At 39.2% G+C, this 15,977-nt stretch overlaps 2 protein-coding genes across 2 annotated transcripts; both read right to left on the bottom strand.

Annotated features, from left to right (window-relative positions):
- Positions 1-2,113: 2,113 nt before the first annotated feature.
- On the bottom strand, positions 2,114-6,359 carry LOC106160111 (matrilin-1). The gene is made up of 6 exons (XM_013536631.3): positions 6,282-6,359; positions 5,282-5,391; positions 4,518-4,734; positions 4,160-4,314; positions 3,420-3,614; positions 2,114-2,988 (listed from the first exon to the last, which is right to left on the bottom strand). The coding sequence occupies exons 2-6, from the start codon at positions 5,382-5,384 to the stop codon at positions 2,831-2,833; spliced, it is 828 nt and encodes a 275-aa protein (XP_013392085.2). The 5' UTR covers positions 5,385-5,391; positions 6,282-6,359; the 3' UTR covers positions 2,114-2,830.
- Positions 6,360-11,510: 5,151 nt separating this feature from the next.
- On the bottom strand, positions 11,511-14,208 carry LOC106169233 (matrilin-1). Its single transcript, XM_086994176.1, has 5 exons — positions 14,090-14,208; positions 13,278-13,494; positions 12,898-13,052; positions 12,322-12,516; positions 11,511-11,877 (listed from the first exon to the last, which is right to left on the bottom strand). Exons 1-5 carry the CDS (start codon positions 14,190-14,192, stop codon positions 11,720-11,722), a joined length of 828 nt encoding a protein of 275 aa, XP_086850302.1. The 5' UTR covers positions 14,193-14,208; the 3' UTR covers positions 11,511-11,719.
- Positions 14,209-15,977: the final 1,769 nt, after the last annotated feature.

The raw sequence follows: 15,977 nt of genomic DNA, 5'->3' as shown, positions 1-15,977 counted from the left end.
CTCTCTCTCTCTCTCTCTCTCTCTCTCTCTCTCTCTCATACACACACGCATGCACACACACATACACGCCAGTGCAAAAATGAAGTAGAAATTCCTTCACCCTTCGGACGTTTTGACACTTGGTTGCTCATGTTCTGTGAGCTACTAGTTGTTCAGAATAACTTCAATATCTCACCTGTGGACATAACGCCAGTGGTCCCCGCAGGTAGACCGCACACATGTGGGAGGAAAACGAAAGTGAAAGCGATCCATGAAACCCACCACGCCATTCTCCTGAAGGAAAAAAACATATCACACCTTTTGTGTGCAAAATAATTTTTCAAAAATAAAAAAGGAAAAACAGTTAACCAATCCCAATTTTAACTGAACAGTTCCCTACAGATCATCACCCCCTTCCGACCCCCTCCAAGCACCCCACGCTTACCCTTCTCCAGCACAGCACGTCAACCCCACCCCCACCCCCACCCCCTACTACCAGCGTGTCATCTCCACATATGTACAGCTGTTTAACTTGACCCCAAGAGACTCACTCTGACACTAGCTCGTGTTAAACTAGGTGTAAATCAGCGACATATACGGAAAATCTACATCTACTTATCCGGTACCTGAACCCTTAGCACTACATGACAGCGGATCTTTCTCAGACGCAGAACGTTATTCTCGCGTAAATAAGATACACTAATATTAGCGAGTAAATATACAGTTGAGTGACCTCGACCTTTGTGTCCTTGCACATATTAAAGTACACACGGGGCCTTTTGACAGGAAAGTGAACCTTTGAGTCATGACAGTGACGCACACATTTTGAGTAATATTTGCATAGATTTGACATGCCCCAATATTTTCTGTTTTATATAATGGTGCACTCCAATATGACAGAAATCAACAATGGTTTCAAATTGATTTTAAAACACTTACGCAAATATTACACAAAATGTGCGCCTCTCTGACGTGACCAAAATGTTAACTTTTTCAATGGAATCGGCGTTATATTAAACACCAGACGATACCGGTATGTAGGACCTAAAGGATATATATAGCGTCCAATATAACTATTGGGACTCCATTTGAATTTAGAACTTCTGAAGCACCAGTTTCAATTGGAAAATTGTATATATCCACAATGTAGAGGAGAAACTGGTTAAATATTTTGACCACGGTAAAGTATTCAGTTCATTTCCACCATTACTTAAAGTTGCACACTAACTGTGAGAGTTCCCTGCCGCGAGGTGTCGCCACTGTCGTCTCCTGTAATTTTAACATATAAAAACGGTCCATATAACGAACAGAAGACAAAATGGTAAATGTCGTGGAGTCAGTTCTTATTGTGCTGTATTTTCCACTAAAGTCCTGTGTAAGTTTACCATTTACTTAGCTTCAAAAGTAATTCTGTGGCCAATGTCTTGAAACTGGATTCCAATCCTGTTTTGACGCGGAATCATCTCTTTTTAAATTACGCTCTAGTTCTCAGAACACGGTCACTATCATCCCCAGTATCTGGATTGTCAACTGCGAGCGTTTAGTGCACGACAGTTCTCAGAATATCCGCGTGACAACGCAAGCACGGGACAACGAAACAATGCACAACATCTTGGACAACGAGGCACAATTAAAGGACACATCAAAAGGAACGGCTGGTCAAACCTTAGTACTTTGAGATCCTCCTTGGAACAGCCTTGTAACTCAAAACCAACAGAAGCAAAGTTTTGCAAAATTTACCCATTAAAAGTTGGGAATTTATTCAACACAACAGACGCTTTTTAAATGTGTCTTAAAACTGCGTTCGTCCCAGACGGGTGGATTATAATATCAGGTTTAATATACAGCGAGCAAACAGAAAACAGGTGCAAAATATTAAAGAAATGATTAAATGACATTTTGCCAAGGCTGGTTAAACTTGCACACATTAAGGGAATGAACCGTGCAGTTTTATGCCCCTTGAAGTACTTGTGTATGCAAATTATTTCAACATTTTCAAAACGGCGACTAAATTCACCACAAAACCTCTGTTCACCTATGTGGAAGAACGCATGTCTCTCTAGCCACAACAATCCGCGTCTCTTTTATAAAACGATGATGAATAACGTCTATTAAACGAAGACTCAAAACTATATCTTATTAAATCAGTTTTAATGCCAATACACTATCTTCATGTCCTTGAGCCATGTCGGCGCTTTAGATATCAATTGTCACGGCAGGCTGCGGTCTAGACGCAGAGGTGGGGCAAAACGCAGTGAATACTAATATGGCGACACAAGGACAAAAACAGTGTCAGGACTTTTTCCAGTGATTTTATTAACATGTGTGAAACGCCGAAATGCACCCGATGCCGCCATCGTTATCTTTCTTGTCGTAAGCAGTGTCAATATTTGCTGGCGTTTAGACATATTCGTTTTTATTTCTTTCAATCAGTACTGAATTAATTCCAGTTCATTACATCCATCTGAAATACAACAAATGTATTAATGGTGTCAAATTAATCTAATTTTAAGTACGTTATCGGCCACTGACGAAACAACTTGTCACATAATAAGTGACAACAAGAGCAGGCACTTTCCATCGGATGGATTGTTGAATTAATCGTCCCACAGACTTTTTATCTAAATATTTTCTTACCGTCTAATTTAAGAAAATATTTAGATAAAACTGTCTGTGGAATGATAAATTCAACAATCCATGTACATTTATAACTACCAGACTAATGGATTTTTACGAATTTTCCATTGAAGTCAAATTAAAATGGTGGACACTCCAAGTAACCATGAGTTTGGATTTAAACACTGAAGAATATTCTTAAAACATCTTTATAAGTCCGGTAGATAGTTCTTCCTTATGGACATGTATGGCGATTACACGACTGGACGTCCAGCTTCCTTAAACACTCATCACAGCAGGGACTTTCTTCTCCTCGCGTACGAATACGTATCCCTCCGCCACACGGCGCATCACACTCTCCCCACTTACTCCACTGGCACGTGTCTTTCTTCCCTGGAAACAAAACAATGGTTTCATTGTATTCAACTAATTCCTAAGAAATGTTGTTCGCTTTTTTACATCTAATTTGCTAAGAGAGAAAATAGTTTATGTAAAAAATTTAGTGTTTGCAAATTTGATGAATAGGCCTTTTTTTTAATAACAATATCTCTCATGAATTTAACGCCGAAAGAATAACGCCGGTTCATGAATAATGAACGAGAGAAATTTCTTAAATTACATTAAAAAATACGGTATCTAGTATTCTTCACGTGAAGTTTATTTTAGAAAATAGGACCATTGTTTTGAAACATATCGTGCTTGAAGATGAAATTCATATATATGCAAAAAAAAAGTAAAGAAAGCGTTAAGTGCCATACTCAGGAAAAACAGAAAAGACTCAGGAAATACCCCCCCCCCCCCCAACCCCATTCAAATGAACGCACCTGCACAGACTGTGGCCCCAATGGCCTCCACCAGCTCATGCAGCCGCGGGACGTCAGCCTGGAACACGTGATCAAGGCGACCTTGAGCAATGACCCCTAGTTCGGTCACGTTCACCCCTGGCCCCGCCCCGACTGCAATGGTTTTCACTTGGTCTCGTCTTAAATTACCTGCCGCCTGGCGGAGGGTTAAGATACCTGGTTGATAAAAAAGAAGGCTGGGTTATCACCTTTTAAAGTGTTCTATCCGTTTCTTTCTTTTTTTCAATTATACTTGTTTTAATGTTTTTTATCATTACACTTACATATATTACCAGAAAAAAAAACATACCCGTTTTAAGGGAGTTCATCTAACATGCAATGCTGGTTTAGATATTACGCTAAAATGAAATAAACCTGGCTGCACCGAATACCACTTAGGCTTCGTTCACATGCAATGGCTATTTTCTAAATTCTATTTTCTATTTGCGGCATGTCTTATGATCACGGTCTGTGCACTGAATATCCCGCCGCGTAATTACTGGCAGCGCGAGCCAGTTACTATAAGTTACTATAAGGGATATTCAGGATATTCAGTGCACAGACCGTGATCATAAGATAGCGCGAATAGAAAATAGAATTTAGAAAATAGACATTGCATGTGAACGAAGCCTTACTTAATTATCTAGATAAATATATATAAATGATAAAGAAATAAACATTTAAAATAAAGAAATAATAAATGACTCTGGAAGATGTGGTACCTTCGTTGGCCACGCCGTCAGTGAGGACCAGTGTTACAATATAAGCTCCAATGTCAGCGTAACGTTTACTGGGCGACCGTTGGAGCAGCATCCGGCATTGCTCCATGGCGTCCGGTATGTTAGTGCGGCCCCGGATGTAAGGAATCTGCTGCAATCTGGGAGAGGTCAGAATAGTGGTAGTTAAAAAAATTGCTAAATATCTTTAAAAGAAAAAGTAGAAGGTCTTATAATACACACATGTAATAAAGATATGCAATTTTAGAATATCAATCAATAAGTAACTCTTACGGCATTATTATTTTTCAATGATTTCACATATACTTTTACATTTTTACATCGTCATTCAACCAGAACTCACTTTCCCTTGATCTCCTCTTTCGTCCTTGTCTCAGAGAAGTCAAAGTGTACAGAGACATTGGTAGAGAACACCACCGCAGCATAATGTGCCTTCACTTTGCCCGCCATGCCGTCTATAAAGTCGACCAGCTTTTCCAGGAAGTCGAGTTCCTGCTGGAAACCTTGGCTGTCAAGACTGTGAGAGGAATCAACGGCTATACACATATCCAGGAGACAGCCTTTAATAAAAATAATCTAGTAACAGAAGTGACTCAATGCACACGTCTGGGAGCCAGTGAGGTTGTATAGTTATGAGATAAAACAAACTTTCAATTTCAGTCAGGCTCTACAGGGGCGAATCCAGGATTATTTGAAGTGGGGGTCCGATTTTTAGAAATGACAGGCTGCGGATGCGAAGCCGACACCCCCACCCCCCCGGGCGTGGGATTCGGGGCCCGCTGAAGGGTCCCCAAAAATGTTGCTATTTTAGAAGGCGAACGGTGACATTTGGTACGGGTTAGAACTTTGATTCAGCTAGACAAAATTCTAATTTCAAGAAGGGACCATTGGTGTGATTTTTTTTTTTTTATTTCGGAAATCGAAGGGGGTCTGATAATGATTGCTTGCAGCTTATCAAAGTTATCATAGCGAATGTAGGAACAATAGATGTATTATACATTTTAATATTGAAATACCCAAGTTGAACAGTACAGATGTTACGTTTTGATAAACTCTGATATAAGTTTTACAATGCCATATTTTTTTTCCGATGGAATTAATACTCACCAAAACCAAGTTCCTGCACACTCGTTGGTCTGTGGGGATTGTGTTGCCCCTGAACCTGGACACCGGTCACGACACATATCGCCATTGCGAGTACCCAGACCATGCTGCTCCTAAACAGGAAGACACTTTAAGTCTATGTCAGTCAGTTATCCTTTAATATGTGTGACTACTGTTTATGTAACGAGTATAAAAATTGTGTTAACAACGATACACCCCTGGTATAATATCGTAACCGTACGCCTCTCGGCGACTATGATCCAATCTAAAAACTTTCCTGTCAAGCAGAGGTTTTTCTTACCACATCAAAGTTACTAACCACCATTCTGTGAATTTCTTAAGCTTATTTCCCCATATACAGATAATGTGTAGAGCAGAATGAAATGCGTTGGTTTGCTTTTTCCTATTTTTGTTTAAACACTCATTTTTATTTCATAACTTTTAATGATTATAATAAAACAAAAGATCCATGAAATGGTCATGCCTAGTTTTTGCCGTACTTAAAGTTATATAAAACTGTTTCTAAACATTCCTGCTTCATTAAAACTCCCCGTGAAATATGCGAAGTCTTTCCCACTCAATGTATGCAGGATTTGTGCATCAAATCAATACGAGTTTCATAAATGATAAAGGGATCTAAATAATTTTTTTTTATATTTGAACCTTTCAACAGTTTAACTTCACTCATTGTTAAAAGAAGATCGAGATTAAGACACTGTAATATGGAACAAAGGCTCATAATATGGGACAAAATGTAAAGGGCGGCACTAACTTGGCTTCTAGATACAGGGGTTGAATACACGAATAAGATGAAGAGCAGTTGAAAAAGGATCGACGCTGTTGAAATTAGGTGACATGTAGTGATTCTCAGAAGTATCCTGCCCCTATAAATGTGAATGTTTGCACCCACTACCGCTTCATGCTGAGATTTTTATTGATTTATTTTATAAGGACTATTTAAAAAAAAGAGCAATAAGTAGACTAGAAAAAACATGTATCTCACCTTACAGTCACTTGCGCTGGTTGTACATAGGAAATAACATATAGGTAATGTTCCTTAAGTAGTATATAGACTCTGTTAATTGACTCCTAATTGCTTTGACGCATTCTTAAGAATTAAAAGTGTTTTTAAAGTGACGACACATTCTGGTTACATAAGAGTAAATACACTCACCTGCCTATAGACAGACTATTACAAAGTAAAACATTTAGCGTAAAACTAGTTGACTGGAAGTAAATGCTAATTAATAAATTATTTTAAAAATACGAAATTCTTATCACATCCCGGCATCATGTACGTTACTAGTACCTGGCAATACTGGCCAGGGGCATTATTTTGTCTATCACATGGTCCTCATTGTATGTGAAGGGGCCCTGGTCCAGCATTCTTACATTGTCGTCAACACTGTGTTCTTCTTACATTCACAAAAGCCACAATGCGTTAAAGAATGTGCGTTGACTTCTGGTTGTTTTTTTCTATTGTCATTCAGAAATTGACGGCCATTTTGGAAAATGCTGTGTGTCTCGGAAGTACATGAAGCAATTTATAACTAAGCTAATTTTACTTTTTCGGCCTTTAGGGGTGCATTTCTGTAATGAAAATGTACATCAAAGAACACTGCAGGGTTCGACTACTGGGACTATCGGAGCGAGTGAATATTCGTCATTTTGTGTTGTGCAGTATCACTTAGTGGCTACATCACGACGTCATTGTCACCCTCACACATGTACACAGTGACTGTACATGTTTTTGTTTTATCTGTTACATCAAAGTTAACTCTGGCAGTGATCTGTTCTGGTGAAATTTGGGTGTACATAAAAACGCTGAGTGAGCATATTTTAACTATGCCGCTCTTCCGGCTACTCATAAATTTCGGAGTTGCCCTCCATCTAAAATTAATTAACACCCAATGGTCTTTCATCGTGGAAAGTTTCATGCTTTTGTCTGTACAATTGTTACACTAAATCATCTGACTAATATATATATATATATATATATATATATATATATATATATATATATATATATATATATATATATATGCCTTGAACCTATATTGCCTATTTTGACAACCCCCTTGGGCAGCCTTCCGTAGAATAACACTGGGGCCAAATGAATGCAGATTAGGACTTTATTTACATATACCTTATATAACTCTGTTTTGAGTGCGAAGATCTGATTTACATATATATGTTACAGACCAGATCCCAATCTAGTGCACTTCCTAAGTGACCCAGGCCACGTCCCAATTGGGTCTTTGCATTGGCAAGAGCATAATGACTATGTTAATTGGTCAAGTAATTTGCAGCTGAGCACCCAGTTTGTTTGTATGGCATGCATAATTAAATAGGGGATGTCATAGATTAAGGCACATAATATGAAACTTACAGGTGTGGTTAGTGAAATAAAGTTGTATTCTTCTCAGGATAATTTTTAAAGATCATTTTTAAAGACCATAACATTTTATAGGGAAAGCATTTTAATTTTAAAATTCGATACAATTTCATAGAGATATATCAAAGACTGATTAAAATAGTAAAGAAATTAAAATAGTAAAGAAATGTTAAATCAAAGGTGTAGCAGGGAAAGCTAGCAATGTTTTATTTGTATAAGTCTTATGAAAACCGGTCCATTTTCCAGGGGTCATTTTTTATTTAAAAAAAAACGGATTTTATCCAAGTGAAAAAACATTGAACTCAGTGTTTGCTTTCACTTTGTGTATATCTTAACCTATGACGGCATGGAACATTGATAACATAGCTCTTTTAAGATATAAAACATTTTGGGGAAATATAGGATGAGGCATGTTTTAGTAGCATGAGTATGCAACATTATTTTAGATTATTTTATGTTTAAAATGATACCAAATACAATTGTTCAAACATACACAACTGATGTGGGTAATTTCACAGTAGTTTTCATACAAGTTTTTATCAGGTACACTGACTTTGATAAGGTTTTTCACGCAAACCTTGTGATCTTCATTAATCAAGTAAATTTTCATCAATCACCTGTGAAAAACTCACATGGACACTAAGAGAAAGAAAACACTGATTTCAATATTTGCCTGTGACATAAACATGTCGTGTTTGTCATGGACGCTTATTTGGAACTGACCTCTTGCTTTATTGTAAGAATGAAAAATCACAGTTTTATCTTCCCATAATTCAAAGCAGATGTAAATAAAAACACAGTACGAAGAGTGTATTACAGCATGTATAACAAGCCAACAACAGCTCTTACGGGCTGTTTGCGTCCAAATTTTGCGCAGAATCTCACGTCCCACGCGAGTCCTTCTTACGAAATTCGCAAACAGCCCGTAAGCACGTGCGGAGGATGTTGGACATGTCCAAAAGATTCTACGAATAGCCTGCGAACAGCGAGGCCGCAAGCGTAACTTGTTCTCCTAGCACGGAGTTAAGCTACTCTTACAACCGGTCGTGCGTGCTTCTACGAGTGGTTTGCGTGCAAAAAATTGGCCAAGTGGTAAGATACACGCACGTGGAACGTACTGTTTTTGGTGGACGCAAACACGACGCAAAGCACGCAGCCCGAAAACTGGCCGGCCAGTTTTTCGCTACGACCTGTCTGCGACAATTAGAACGCCTGGAGCACGGTAGTAGCACGCAAGACAAAAGTACTGAGTAAGTGCGCTAGGCGTGCGTGTAACGCAGGAAAAGCATGCAGAAATTCCGGGGTATTTTACCACGAAGACGTACTTACCACGCAAGAGACTCGTACGTTCAACTTGCTTTCAATGTACGTGTTAACGAAAAGGGGGGGTGAGCGCACTTCCTCCGTGCGTTTATCTCATTTCCAAAGTGCGTGGCGAGTACTACTAACATACTTGTAAAGTGCGTCACACTAACACGACGCACGTGCCCAGCACGATAAAAGTGCAGGCGATCCCGAGCAACCACTGCAAGCATTGCGTCACGATCTTCGGCCTCCTCTAGCATTAGCAGCTGTAGAAGTCGATGGCGCATCCTTCTTGGAAGTGCCATTTTGGAAGCCAAAACAGTGAATGATGAAGGGTCTCGGTGCTCCCTTTTATATTATTTTGATTACCCGTGCGTTCCACTTCCGTGCTTATTACGTTTCTCTTACGTTTCTCTTACTTCGCAAGTACGATTTCTGAAAACGTACGCTTCACTTGCAATACACGTATGATTATCTCACTCACTATGTGCGACACAAGTACAGATCGTACGTGCTCCTTACTTCTTCCTACTTCCAAAAAAGGCGTACATACCACTTGCGGGCCCCACGTTTAGAGCACAACACACCTACTCATAAAGTACTTACTACTTCGTCCGCTGCGATTTAATTTTCATCCTGCGACAACGCTACGTCTGACAAGAACTCCGAGGACGCACGATCTCTAAGCACGCACGACGGGTTGTAAGAGAGGCTTTAGCAAGAGAGACGCGCGTTGTGCAAGACGCGCGTCCCAAGCAATGAAGGAGCAAGTGCCTTTTTCGTGTTGAGTAAGGCGCACGCCCTCACAACTAACGAACGAAGTCGAGAGCACACCGGGAATGCGTCGCACGTGCATCACCTCCACGCCTAGTGTATAAAAGGCGTGCTTACGAAGCACGCTCGTGTCTTTACAATGAACATCGACTGTGTAACGTGTACAACCATTTTCAAAATTTTCAAATTTCTGCTCAATTTAGTTTCTAATATGCCTCCTAAAGGCAAGAGAAAGAAGCTTACACAGTATAAAAAAGGGAGGAGGGAGGAGAAAGAAGAAGAGAACAGGAAGCAAAAACTGATGTACGTCGTCAGTACGTCAACACAAACGTGTGAGGCAAGTGTGAAGCAAAACTGACGCAAAAGGGCACTACTTTCGCCGTGCGTTGCATTCACTTCGTAAGTGGTGAGTGTGTGCCACGTACACAGGAAGCAAGACAAACTCAAGAAATGAGTACAATTTCCACGGCCATCGCTCCTTGAAATTAGCGTCCCTGTTTGAAAGGACACCTCATGTGGCCCTTGCGACTTGTAAGTCAGATTTTCCTCTACCTCTACAACCTCCACAGCCTCCTCAACACCCAAAAATCGCAGAGGACGTACGATCCTGAAATTCGTGCGTCCGGTTGTGACCCAGGCTTTAACCACATTTTATTGCCATTCAGAATAGGTGATCCGAGTGCTAACTGATCCGCCAACTAAATATGGCCGCCCTCACTTCAGAAGCGACGAAGCTAACTCCGTGGTGGTCTCCCCGCCTCTACACTCGCCATTAAACCGATTTTATCTAGGCTCCGAGGTTTAATTGCTATGCCCCTGCAGCGACAACGCATTTGGGGAGACAATCAAGGAATGCGCGGCATCGCTTATGAAGAGAGGTCGGCCATACTTAGCCTTGGATCAGTTAGTACTCGGATCATCTATTGTGAATGGCCCCTAAGTGTACATTCAGAACAGCGGACTAATAGTTCCCCGTATCAAACATGGTCGACCCACTTGAATGCTTGTCGTGTAATACCACCGTGTGCCAGTGTGCCTTGAAAATCCGACTTCCTTAAAAGGTGACTCCCCAGTCAGATTTTCATTATTCGAAATTTGAAATTTGATTTTCATTATTGAAATTTATTCGACACAAGAGACGTTTTTTTAATGTCATAAAACTGCTTTCGTCCCATACTGGTGCATTATGATATCAGGTTTAATATACAACGAGCCTATACGACAAACAGGGGCAAAATATGAAAGAAATTATTAAACGACATTTTGCCAAGGCTGGTTAAACTTGCACACATTAAGGGAATGAACCGTGCAGTTTTATGCCCCTCAAGTACTTGTGTATGCAAATCATTCCACTGATATCAACATTTTCAAAACAGCCACTAAATTCACCATAAAACCTTTATTCACCTATAAGTAGAAGAACGCATGTCTCTCTTACCACAATAAATCGCGCCTCTTTTATAAAATGGAGACTCAAAGTTTACCATATTAAATCTGATTTAATGCCATTGCTAAATTTTCATGTCCATAAGCCATGTCGGCACTTAAGATATCAACTCTCACTGCTGGCTTTGAATACTTATATGGCGGCACAAGGACAAAGACAGTGTCAGGGCTTTTTATTGTGATTTGTCTATCTTGTCGTAAGCAGTGCCCGGATTTGCCGGCGTGTATATAGAAATGACGAGAGACATATTTGTTTTATTTCTTTTGGTCAGTACTGAATTCTCTCCATTTGAATGACAACAAATGCACAAATGGTGTCATATTAATTTTAATGACAAGTTATTGGTCACTGAAGAAACATTTTGTAAAATATTACCAAGAACAAACATTTTCCATTGAAGTCAAATTATACGTAGGATATCCCAAGTAATATGTGTGTGTATATATAATATTTAAACACTGACAAACTGGTCATTTCATATTCTTCAAACATCTTGTAAAGCCCAGTAAAGAGTCATTCCTTATGGACATGCATGGCGGTTACAAGACTGCACGTCTAGCTTCCTTAAACACTCATCACAGCAGGGACTTTCTTCTCCTCGCGTACGAATACGTATCCCTCCGCCACACGGCGCATCACACTCTCCCCACTTACTCCACTGACACGTGTCTTTCTTCCCTGGAAACAAAACAATGATTTCATTGAATTCATCTTCTTCCTACGAAAAAACAATTACATGTTTTTCGCTTTTTACGCCTGATTTGCTAAGAGAGGAAACGGTTTACGTGAAAATTGTATTCGTAAATCTAGTGAACAGGCCTGCTTTGTGTATACAAAAATGTCTCATAAATAATCTAATCAAAAGAAAAACGACTGATCATGACTAATGGAAGTGAGAAAATTAGATTTTTTTGTGATTTTAGAAAAATTTCCTTTATATTCTTCAAGTGTTATTTACAAAAAAAGTACCATTGTTTTGAAACATATCGTACTTGATGATTATACTCATATACACGCAGGAAAAATGCTGAACACCTCAGGTCCCATACTCAGAAAAAAACAGGAGAGACAAAGAACCCCCTCCCCCTCCCTCCCACCCCCAACCCAACCCCAACAACGCACCTGCACAGACTGTGGCCCCAATGGCCTCCACCAGTTCATGCAGCCGAGGGACGTCAGCCTGGAACACGTGATCAAGGCGACCTTGAGCGATGACCCCTAGCTCGGTCATGTTGACCCCGGGCCCCGCCCCGACTGCAATGGTTTTCACTTGGTCTCGTCTTAGATTAGCTGCCGCCTGGCGGAGAGTTAAGATGCCTGGATGTTAAAAAAGAAAGATCGGTTGTCAATTTTTGAAATATTCTATACGCTTTTTTTTTTCATATATGCATTGTGTTAAAATTTTATTAATGATTTCACATACATAAATTAAACAAAAACATATCTGGTTTAAGCTAGTTTATCTTACATGCACTGCAGGCTTGGATACTTTTCTATCAAGAAATCAAATTGACATGTAGGCGGCACCGAATAACACTTACATATTATTTAACGGTAACAGCACGCTTTACACTTTCGATATCCTCCAACGTAAAAAATACTAACTATACAATAATGATAAAAATAACTTTATCCAGATAAATAAATAAATAGATTCATCAATAATTAATTAAAATAACTCCAGGGGATGTGGTATACCTTCGTTGGCCACGCCGTCAGTGAGAACCAGTGTTACAATATAGGCTCCAATGTCAGCGTAACGTTTACTGGGCGAAAACTGGAGCAGCATCCGGCATTGCTCCATGGCATCCGGTATGTTAGTGCGTCCCCGGATGTAAGGTATCTGCTGCAATCTGGGATATAGAAATCGATGAATATTAGAATCGTGATCGTTTAAAATTTGTTTCAGATCTTTTAAAGATAGAGGAGTGAGTAATATAATGGCAAAAATGTATATGCCTATTAAATTGTATTTTTACAGAATATCATAAGCTAAGGTTATACACGTACAACATTCAAGGTCGGATGAATTATCAAATGATTTCAGATATGTTCTAATTCATTAACAAAAAACTCACTTTTCTTTGACCTCCTCTTTCGTCCTTGTCTCTGAAAAGTCAAAGTGTACGGAGACGTTGGTAGAGAACACCACTGCAGCATAATGTGCCTTCACTTCGTCCGCCATGCCGTCTATGAAGTCGACCAGCTTTTCCAGGAAGTCGAGTTCCTGCTGGAAACCTTGGCTGTCCAGGCTGTGCGAGGAATCAACGGCTATGCACATGTCCAGGAGACAGCCTTGTGGAAACAGAAAGAAATCTAGTAACAGAAGTGCACACGTCTGAGGTTGTGTTGGTGTAAGATAAACGAACAAAGTTACACTTTCATTCAGGGTTTGCGGGGGCGGATCCAGGATTATTTGAAGTGGGTAGGCTTTTTAGAAATGACAGGCCGCGGATGCAAAGCCGACCACCCCCTGCCACCCGAGCGTGGGATTCGGGGCCCGCTGAAGGCCACAAAATATGTTGATATTTTAGAGGGCGAACAGTGACATTTGATGCAGTTTAGAACTATGATTCAGCTAGACAAAATTCTAATTTCGAGCGGGGCCATTGGTGTGTTATTGTTTTTTCTTTCATAAATCGAAGGGGTGGGTGGTGGGGGTAATGACCCGCTTGGTCACCCTCCCTAAATCTGCTGTGACGGTTTAACTTAGTACCGACTACTGACCGTCTGATAATGATTGAGTGCAATTCATCACAGTTATAATAGGAACAATAGATTATTTATAGATTTTAATATTCAAGTTGAACAGAAGAGATGTTACGTTTTGACAAACTCTGATATTAGTTATAAAACGCCATAATTTTTTCCAAGCCAAATTAATACTTACCAAAGCCGAGCTCCTGCACACTTTCTGGTCTGTGGGGATTGAATTGCCCCTGCACCTGGACACCGGCCACGACACATAGCGCCACTGCGAGAACCCAACCCATACTGCTCCTAAACAGGAACACACTTTAAGTCTATGTGAGTCAGTTACATATTAATATGTGTGACTACTGCTTTTTCTTAAGAGTATCAAACACACAGGATATAACATCGTAAACCTCATGCCTCTCGGCGTCTAAATATCTTTCCTGCCAAGCAAAAGCTCTACATATACTACTATATCGAAGTTACCGCCTAACCAGCATTCTGCTGCGCTCAGTTTATTTCTTAATTACATTTTAGTTTTATATATAGGTTATGTGTAGAGCAGAATGAGATTCTTTTGTATGTGTTTTCATATTTATTGAAATAGATCAAATAGATCAAAAATAAAAATATATCAAAATGGTATGGTAATAAAAGTAAAGAGAAAAATGTCTAATAACAATGTGTTGTAAAGTATAAATATTCAGTCATAAAACGTTTTAAAATGATAAGTCTTTAGTGCTTTTTTTAAATATGTTTTAATTCCCACCATTTCTTAAACCTTATCTGGGGATACAAAACAGTAGCATTTAAAAGGAAAAAATAATTAAATGAGGACGTATAGTTTTGCAAAATAACTTAAAACGTCTGCTTTCCATTATGATTTAGTTTAACTTTTATAAAACTGTATCAAAACGTTCTTGCTTTATGAAAACTCAACGTGAAATATGAAAAAATGCTTAAGCTTCAGTCCTTCACACTTAATGTATGCGGGGGATTTCACTTGTGCATCAATAAATGCGAGTTTCGTAAATGATTACGGGATCTAAATATTACATATATTTGAATCTTTTAGCTTTTAACTTCGCTTGTTATTAAAGAGGATTGAACTTAAGACAACGCAACGAGACTTATAACATGGAACGAAATGCAAAAGACGGCAATGAGGGGTTGAATACATGAATACGATGAAGAGCAGTTGGACTTTAAATAAAAAGGATCGACGACGCTGTCGAAATTTGGTGACATTTAGTAATTCTCAACAGTGCCCTGTCCGTAATAATGTAAATAATTTGGACTGACTATCGCTTTATACTGAGATTTTTATTGATAAGCTATAACAAGAAATTATTTTATAAGGACCCTTTTTTTAAAAAGCGTTAAGCAGACAAGAAAAAGAAAACATCTCTCTCACCTTATAGTCACTTGCGCTGGTTGCACAAAGGAAATAACATATAGGCAATGTCCTTTAAGTAGCCTATGGAATTTGTTTACCGACTCCTAATTGCCTTGACGCATTCTTAAGCGTTTTTATATTCCCAGCACATTGTGGATATGTTAGAAGAAAATTCACACACCTGCCTAGTATGACTTACACGGTAAAACGTTTAGCGTAATTTTTTTTTGTCAATTTAGGGCAGTTTGCGTCAGGTAGATATTATTATTTCTTTGTGATGCAAGCATGATGACAACGTGGGAAGGGTTGGAAACCTCTTTTGCACCATTAAGTGGTCGAGTTTGGCGAGTAAACTTGGTACAGAGAGGGGCAAAGCTATAGGTTAAACCAATTGTGTGTCTGGTATTCTAAAAATGGGCGGATACGGCTACTGTTTATGCCAACTGCGGTTTTTATTCTTAAAAAAAAAAGTCTCGCTTTTGCACTGAAAAATGTCTTTAAGCTGAATTTCTTAAAACGATAACTTGTCGCTAAAGACAAATATTTTGACTTCCATTTTGGGGGCAGGAGTTTAAATTTTTGAATTAAATTAATGGGTGAGCTATACAGAAAAGAATGCACAACGAGTAAATTCCTTACGTGATTTCCTTACATATCTTGCAAGCCCTTGCCGTTGACGTATTTATTG

This window comes from Lingula anatina, chromosome 8 (assembly GCF_051362555.1).
Source record: "Lingula anatina isolate TDL-2025a chromosome 8, LinAna3.0, whole genome shotgun sequence".
NCBI classification, from domain to species: domain Eukaryota; kingdom Metazoa; phylum Brachiopoda; class Lingulata; order Lingulida; family Lingulidae; genus Lingula; species Lingula anatina.
This window is presented reverse-complemented; position numbering and strand designations above follow the sequence as displayed.

What these genes read in the sequence shown, in the direction of transcription:
- LOC106160111 (XM_013536631.3), bottom strand. Translation starts at nt 5,384, where the DNA reads ATGGTCTGGGTACTCGCAATGGCGATATGTGTCGTGACCGGTGTCCAG. An exon ending in AAAGAGGAGATCAAGGGAAA is followed by an intron (nt 4,315 to 4,517) that starts GTGAGTTCTGGT and finishes GACCTCTCCCAG; the next exon opens with ATTGCAGCAGATTCCTTACA. An exon ending in TGACGGCGTGGCCAACGAAG is followed by an intron (nt 3,615 to 4,159) that starts GTACCACATCTT and finishes TTTATCAACCAG; the next exon opens with GTATCTTAACCCTCCGCCAG.
- LOC106169233 (XM_086994176.1), bottom strand. Translation starts at nt 14,192, where the DNA reads ATGGGTTGGGTTCTCGCAGTGGCGCTATGTGTCGTGGCCGGTGTCCAG. An exon ending in TGTGCAGGAGCTCGGCTTTG is followed by an intron (nt 13,495 to 14,089) that starts GTAAGTATTAAT and finishes TGTTTCCACAAG; the next exon opens with GCTGTCTCCTGGACATGTGC. An exon ending in TGGGGCCACAGTCTGTGCAG is followed by an intron (nt 11,878 to 12,321) that starts GTGCGTTGTTGG and finishes TTTTGTTTCCAG; the next exon opens with GGAAGAAAGACACGTGTCAG.